This window comes from Castor canadensis, chromosome 4 (genome assembly GCF_047511655.1).
Source record: "Castor canadensis chromosome 4, mCasCan1.hap1v2, whole genome shotgun sequence".
Lineage (NCBI taxonomy): Eukaryota > Metazoa > Chordata > Mammalia > Rodentia > Castoridae > Castor > Castor canadensis.
Window position 1 is genome coordinate 128,768,553 of NC_133389.1, and position 8,154 is coordinate 128,776,706.

Below are 8,154 nucleotides of genomic sequence, written 5' to 3' on the forward strand. Positions count from 1 at the left end.
GTGTGATCTCCAGGCGAAGGAAGCGTTGGAGCCGGGATTCAAGGCCAGACAAAGACGCGGCCGTAACGCTTGCTTCGTCTGGTGCCTGGGCTCCGCTGTCCGGGTCAGCCTTGCAGCCACGATCTCTGGCTGTCCGAGGCTATCCGCAGCGCCTGGCAGCGGGCCATGACCGTGCGGGCTGGCGACCCCAAGTCGGCCCCGCCGCCCTTCACTGTTGATCTTGACCGTGTGGCGGCGCCTCGCCAGGCATGGAGCGCGCTCGCCATCTCCTGGGCGGTCGGCGGCATTGGCAGAAGAGGCCGTTTAGCTCCTCCACCAAAAGATCCTTTTCCATTCTCTTGTTCACAGGCTAAGCCTCCTTCCCGCCCCTGCCACCCCCTCCTTCGGAGTCTCCAGCTCTCAGCTCCTCGCATAAGACTTTGTCTACCAGACCTCGAAAGTCATAAACCTGGGAGACGAAGTGAAGCGATTGGGCAAAGAGCAATGGAGGAAGTCTAGCTGTTCTAATCCTTTCTGTCTCACACTGAGTTCCTTTATGCATTTTATCCCGAGGAGCAAACCAGCTGTAAGGCTGCCCAACAGTCGGAAGAAGAAACCCCTGGATTTGGAAATACTAGAGAATTGCTATAGTTTGAGGTGGGAGGCGCCTAGACTGCACGGACGTCTGAAACTGTAACTTTAGGGGCTGAGGAGGCTGCGATTCATGGAACATAGTGCAAGGTCTCCCAAAATGAGAACTCATGGGGACCCAACGCCTTAGGATTTCCTTAAATGTCTTAGGAACTAGGGTTGTAACTGTAACTTGTGCCTCCTCCCCACACCTCCCATGAAAGGATGGGGAACGGAGTGAGTCTGTCTTGCCTGAGCTCCTGAGGAAGTTATGGCAGTGCCCGGAGGAGCCCTGGACTTCCCTCACCCCACTTCCCCACCCCTCATTCCCCCCCCCACCCCGCCCTAGAGCAGGAAGAAGAAGCGGATTGCGTTCCCCAGAGCCGCCCAATTGGTCGCCATAACTCACACAATAAAGTCGCAGCGCGGTGGTCAGCCTTGCCCTCCGGCGGCGCCTGTGTGGTCTCCCTGCCGGAGCTGGCGGTCTAACCAATTCCAGCTTGGCTAGGGGACGTGGGTCCTGCTGCAGGCCAAGGCAGGCGTCCTCGCGGGGTCTCTAGGGGTCTTGGTACCGGAGGCAGAAGACCCTTAGAGCTCCGGCTGGACTACACAAGAGGGCCTGAAGCTGGGGCTGCGTATACTTCCCTCCCGCCAAGGACTGCTGCCCTTCCCGCTTCCCTGCTTGCCAGACGGGTGAAGCCGCCAGCCTCCCGCGTCCCTGGAGGCGTAGAAGCGAGCAACGATGCTAGCTGGCTGCCTCGGTGTGCCTGTTCTTGTCTGGCCAGGTGGCTCTGACTTTTCTGCCCTTCCACACAAGGTCAGAGGAGTTTGTCTTGCTGTGCCCGCCAAAGAATGGACAGACACTTTGGAGTTTTGGTTTACAGGGTGTAGTTGCCAAAGTGACTCCTGGAGATGAAAGGAATGTAGCCTTTGGCCATGATTGGCTACTGCAGCTGCTTGATTCCCTGGTGGCATTCTTCATGGACCTGGATGGCAACTTCTCTAGGAGCAGAGTTTCTGGACTTGGCCACAGAACCCAGGATTGATGTGAAGCATCCTTTCTGGTCTCCAAACTTGGGCAGAGTTTGTGATGTCTTTCTCCCCGGTTTGGTAAACCTCTTGGGTCATGTCTGAGACCTGGAACACTGGGCCCTAGATCCCTTGGGAAGAGGCCTAAAAGGGATTGGGGTGAGAGTGGCATTGCTCAGATCTAGGGATAACATTGGTGGCCCCACCAGACCTTGCCCTCTCCAGCCAAGCTCAGAGGTGCCCTTATTGGAAAATGTCTCAGCAGCAACTTAACGTTGGCAGAAGAAAGCCCAGCCCAGGTAGCCAGCGGAAAAGGGTCGCAAAGCCAATCAAGACTAGGCAAGACCAGGAAAGGTCCCAAGGGACATGTGGGCAAATGCACCCTCAGCCCAATGCGGCAAACTCTCAAGGCTGGCCGGGAAACTTTCAGAGGTTTTACCTTAGCTATTGCTTTGGCTCTGTAGGCAGCCTGGTTCACCATCGAACATTGCGGGTGTTATCATAATACCCTGAAGGGGGGGAAACGGGTCGGGGGATGTAGGCGGTGCTGAAATGACCGGCTTTGAAGAACCTGCAGGCAAAGTTTCGTCCAATCGTCTGAGCCTGTCCTCTTATTCCCGGTTGTAACTAAATACTGTTGCGAGCACAGCCGAAGCCCTTTGTTGGAGATGTGTGAGCGTAGTCTCTACAGAGCGGGCTATGTGGGCTCGCTTCTGAATCTGCAGTCACCCGACTCTTTCTACTTTTCCAACCTGCGGCCGAATGGCGGCCAGTTGGCCGCGCTTCCCCCCATCTCGTACTCGCGCGGCGCTCTGCCCTGGGCCGCCACGCCCGCCTCGTGCGCCCCAGCGCAGCCTGCCAGCGCCACTGCCTTTGGCGGCTTCTCGCAGCCATACCTGGCAGGCTCCGGGCCTCTTGGCCTGCAGCCTCCAGGCGCCAAGGACGGACCCGAAGAACAAGTCAAGTTCTATACGTCTGAAGCGGCCGCGGGTCCCGAGGAGCGTGGCCGTACGAGGCCGCCTTTCGCCCCCGAGTCGACCCTGGCCCCTGCAGCTGCTGCTCTCAAAGCGGCCAAGTATGACTACGCGGGTGTGGGCCGGGCCGCCTCAAGCTCCGCGAGCCTTCTCCACGGGGCCCCCTGCGCCGCCACCTTCAAGGACGACGCCAAGGGCCCGCTCAACTTGAACATGACAGTGCAGGCGGCGGGTGTCGCCTCTTGCCTGCGACCTTCGCTGCCCGACGGTAAACGGTGCCCACGCTCTCCAGGCCGGTTTGGGCCGGGATGGGGGGGTGCAAGGGAGAGTTGTAGAGGGAGGAGAACCGCTAGGGGAGGCCAACCGCTGGGGGCGGGCAGTTCACCCGGAGCGAACCGGGCTGACATAGGTTGGGGCTGTGTTGCAGGCCTGCCGTGGGGGGCGGCCCCAGGGAGGGCCCGCAAGAAGCGGAAACCATACACGAAGCAGCAGATTGCGGAGCTGGAGAATGAATTCCTCGCCAACGAATTCATCAACCGGCAGAAGCGCAAGGAATTGTCCAACAGGCTGAACCTCAGCGATCAGCAGGTCAAAATTTGGTTCCAGAACCGGCGTATGAAGAAGAAGCGCGTGGTGCTGCGCGAGCAGGCGCTGGCGCTCTATTAGCTGCGCGCGTGGCCGCGGCTGCGACAGGCCTGCCCTTTTTTGGAACAAGGCCTGGCGTGGGGAGATGCTGGGACTGGGGTTTTTCCCTCTGCTCCTACTCGGCGGGTCCCAGTTGCCCTCCCGTTAAGTCTGCAGCCCCAGAAGCCAGTACGAGATTTGGAGATGAGGCTAGTTGGGCCTCTTCACTTTCTGCTCTCTCTGAGAAGCTCCTGAGTGGTGTTTGGGAATTGCGATGCAGTCTTGGTCCCACGTGGGACCTGCGGTCACCTGTCTTTGCTCTTGTCTGGGGCATTTGCAAACAGGCTTGCTATTTAACCCTTGTACTTGGATTTTTCTGTTTCCAACCGGTTGGTTCTCCTTTTCTCCCTCTTTCCAGTCATTTCTGCATTTAGCAGGCACCCAGCTAGGGCTCAAAGTGGACCTAGTAGCCTTGAGAAGGGCTGTGAATAACGTGGGTCTATTTGCAATTAAAGCCCTTTGTGATAAAGCCAAGATCTCCGCTCTGAAGAAAGGACAGGGACCAACAGATCACCCTCCCATCTGCCCTGGTTAATTTGGGAGGACAAAAGCCGCCCTAGACCTTCAGACTTGAGGAAAGGGGAGGGGAGGAGCAGAGTGGCAAGACAAACTTAGAGATACCTTGAAATGCTGGCTGGGCAGGCATTTCATTCTACCCATCCAGCTGGGTAGAATGGACTGGAAGGCTTCCTTCCCAGAGTTAGAATGAGAGAGGCTGGGACTCCAGAGCAAAATTCAATCTTCTCCCACCTCCTCACACATGCATAGGTCAAGCCCATGCACCCTGTAACTGGAACCCCAGAGCTGAGCTCTAGTGATGGGAGCTGCTGGTCTCTTTGAGGCTTGGCTGCATAGGGAGGAGGGAAAGATATCCAGGGGGGAAGAGAAGGGAGTAAGAAATAGGAGGAGGGGGTCCTACATTCAAGTTGTAAATATGGCTTTCCTCTTGAAGTGAGTAAAGGTGTTGACATGTCTTTCTTTCTTGAATGACCTTAATGGACCACCATAAGAAGAGGCAAAAACTCTTCCTCCAGAGTCTTGGGGTGGGAGAGAGGCCTCTTAGATTCTTAACTTCTAGTTGCTGCTCTTAAAAAGGAAACAGATCTAGAAGCAACTCTCTCTTGCCCTCTCCACCATCCACCAATTCCACCACAGGCCAAACATTGTGCCCTTTCTGAAGCATGTCTGGCCTACCCCTGTGAAGCTTTTAAGGCACTGGACCCTGCCAGGTGTGTCTTGTGGAGACTAGGGTTGCCAGTTGTAGTTGTTCTGGGTGTGTTTGGGTGTCTAACCTTATTCTCAGTGAACACAATCTCCACCCCCAGCTCCTAAATCCCTGCCTTTTCTCCCTCTTTTTCTGAGATGTAGCACTCACTCAATGAGCAAGATGCACAACAGTTCCATAGGTTCATGATTCCTTCCCAAGTCCAATGATATCCTTTCAGTGGAGGACCAGGGTCTGGATCTAGGGGGGCATCTCACAGGGAACCTTGAGCCTCGACCCAACTGACTTCAGTTGGTGGTGTTAGACTAATTTCATTTTCTGTGCTAACAGTTACTGTGCATATTTTGTTTTGATTTTGTCAAAAAAAAAACACCCCTAACTCCTTGTATATATTAGATGCATAGAAATGTTTTGAGTGGAAATAAACATTCAGGTCCCAACCAAGCTGTTAAGGGGGTGATGTTGATTTTTTAAAACACTTCAAATTCTTTTGTAATGTTTTTAAGGCCACCAAATTCGGCTTTTGTTTTGTCCTGGTTGTGGTTTCACCTCAGGTGTTGATTGTTCACTAAATGAGAAAATGGCTTCCGAGGCAGCTAGGAAATGGTGTATAAAATGTATGTGTGAAATATCCAAAGGTGGAAAGACCATAGGCAGATTTGAGTGTATGTCAAACACTAAAGGGACTCTCAGCTTGTTGTGGGTTGGGGCTTCTGCATTTTGCCTGAATTCTCAAACTTTAAAGCTTCCTATTATGGGGAGGGTTGCGCTGAGATTTAAGGCTCCTCAGATTTCAAAACAAAACATCTCTGTGCCAAGTTATGGTCAGGCTTTTCTGAAACAGGCATGATTGCCCAGTGAAGATCCCAAAGGCACATCCACCAGAAGCCCAAGAAGCCTTCTTGGGAAATGTGGCCTCAAGTGCCTCTAGGCCTTTGGAGCCTCTAGTCAGCCTGGTAAAACCAGGACTGGTTTGACACTAACTCTCTTGCAAATCTTGGCTCCTAACTGGTGGAGATGGAAAGTAGCTTTGGCTAGGGGGAAAATTAGCAAAACCCATAAATTTCTAATACTAGCACAGCATTCAACATTCTAAACCCCCTTACCTGAAGTGAATTTGATTTGTATTTTAAAATATATTTTAATCATACACACACACACACACACACACTAAGAAGGAAAGAAGCAAGAGGCTTCTTGCAGAGACCCTATAGCTAAAAATATTTGCCCACCTGGCTGGGCAGGGATATGGTTCTGCTCAGAGCAGGGTCTCAGAGTCTCAGTCTGTATTCGGAGATTTTTCTCCTCGAAAACAACTGAACAAAGGCGGAAGCCGCACTGAGACCTCCAGGTCCTGAGGGCTGGGGAAAGGAAGAAGAAACCAGACTTACTCAGATCCAGGCCCTAAGACAACACACAAGGCCTGTTTCTTTTTAAAATACACCATTTAATCATCGTATCCTTTCCATTTAGTTTGGGATGAAGACTACTTTCTGAAGAGAATTAAATTATCCTAAGTACAAAATCTTATCTGTTGGGTCAGCGAGGCTATCCAAATGTATTCCTTTACTGATCCACGAAAATACAAAGACCGTGGTATCTCCTTCCCTAGGCCAAGTCCCAACAGAGATTTGGAACCAGGAAGAAATTCATAAGAAACAAACAATAGAGAGAAATGATGCTGAAATCTGAGTGCTCAACATTCCCTCGAAGAAAGATAAATGCCTCCTCTAGCATGCTGCAGTCCACACGGCCTTTTGACTAAGGAAAAGGTTTTAAAGGAGAAAGAACGGTTTACTCTGGCATTCAATCGGTTGCTAGCTCAGAGGGCTTAAAAGCGGGGAAGCTTTTAAGGCCTGGGGGTTCTCCCCCAGGAAAATGTACTGGGGAGGCTTCCAGGGATGCCTGTGGATGGAGGAGAAATCCAGAATCTTAGTAAACATTAATGTCTGGTGATAGGGAAAGGGAGGTGTATATGTGCCCATCACTCGCCTCGCCCAGCTACACCCACCCTCCTCATTGGTGGTGGGGGGAGGCACGGCGCCTGTCCGACTGTCCTTGGACAAAGGTGATCGCCCCACATTTTTTGTTCTCCAGTCACTTGTCTGAAGAAGTCCTTTCCGAAGGCTCTGCAGGGAAGAGATTGGCTCTGGGTGTTTTCCCCCTGCTTTTCTCTTCTTTCGTTTCCTAAAAGAGCATAAATAATTAAAGTTTGGCAGGGAGGAAAAGCTTTCTTGCAGAACTGTAGTGGCAATAAATGAAATGACTCAGAATCCCTTCCCCAGTCAGCTTTTACGAGAGCTGCCAGACAGTGTCTGTTCACGTTCTCCAGATACCAGGGGCGCCCTGACAAAGTTAAGGTCAAGTTAGTGTCTTATCTTGGGTGGCTCAAAATTACCGCATCGCGTCTCCGCGCTGCTCGGAAAGCTATCGTTTGCGGAGCTGCTCCCCGAGCCCCGAAGGCCTGGTGTGCTCCCTGCGTTTCGGGTGGGGCCGAATGAGCAAGGAGAAGGCCACAACGCCGGGGTCTTCACGGTAGGTTCTCGAGCGGAACGCGCGGGTCTGGAGGCTGTGATTTTCCCTGCTTTTTCGGGGTAAGGACCAAGCAAAGAGCTGGGGCCAGAGAGCGAAGCGGGCTGGGCCCAGAACGAATACCCTGAGCCGTGTGTGGGGGGCAAGTGTGCACGCTAATGCGCCGAGGGGGACCCAATGCCCCCTTCTCTTATGCATCGTGCGCCGCTGCAGATGGCGCACCCTCCCCTGCCAAAGCGCGGCTCCCGCCGGAGCTGCCGTCGCCATGTCGTTGAACTTGAATGGTTCGTCCTTTCCATTTCCCTTTTCGGCGGTCAGCAGGCTTCACTTTGGGGGCGAAAGGCTGCTTACTCTCCCACTCCGTACCGAGAGCAGAGAGAAGGTGCGAGAATTTCTTTTGCACCCCCTGACATACGAAAACCCTGTAGGGGCCCCGCCGCTGCCCTGGGTCCTGAGCGATCGATCGCAGGGACAGTGTGCAGTGTCCGGGGAGCCATTTTAGGAGACAGATCCAGGGGCGTCGACCAGGAGCCAGAAAGGCAGAGGCTTGGGGCTGGGATGGAGATAGGAAGGCAGATAAGTATGCCGGGGGTCTGGGCTGAGGAGAAGGATTAAAGCAAGAATCTGGGCGGGGGTCCCAGCTGCAGGGAGGGGGCACACAGGGTGGACAGTTCTGGTTAAGGGAAGGCTTGGTGCCCTCCAGTCCCCACCGACTTGTTTGCGCAGTGTTGGGGGAGGGAAGCAGACGTGGGAGGGGGCGGAGGAAAGAAAGAGGAAGGGAGAAAGGAGGGAGGAGAAATAGAACAAGGGGGGTAACATCAGCCAGAAAATAGATGTTAACTCAGACCACCCGCCTTTTCTGTCTGTCCGCCCGGTGGGCAGAGAGCACAGCAACGGCACTGCGGCAGTCCTGGCCGGGGAGGGAACCAGCATCACAGCCATCTCCGCCCGCCTGAGCATAGGGCTGAGGCCCAGGCCTCAGTGCTGGGTTGTCTGGGCAGAGGAATCCTGGGGAAGTAGGCAGGCTGCTGCCCTTGGTTTTGTGATTTGGATTTGAGGAGAGGCTGGTTTACCTTTGAAAAGAGCCTGTTCTCATGGAGG

The 8,154-nt window shown here is 53.7% G+C and overlaps 1 protein-coding gene across 1 annotated transcript; it reads left to right on the forward strand.

Annotated features, from left to right (window-relative positions):
- Positions 1–1,707: 1,707 nt before the first annotated feature.
- Positions 1,708–4,891, forward strand: Hoxd12 (homeobox D12). The gene is made up of 2 exons (XM_020184341.2): positions 1,708–2,880; positions 3,040–4,891. The coding sequence occupies exons 1-2, from the start codon at positions 2,307–2,309 to the stop codon at positions 3,276–3,278; spliced, it is 813 nt and encodes a 270-aa protein (XP_020039930.1). The 5' UTR covers positions 1,708–2,306; the 3' UTR covers positions 3,279–4,891.
- Positions 4,892–8,154: the final 3,263 nt, after the last annotated feature.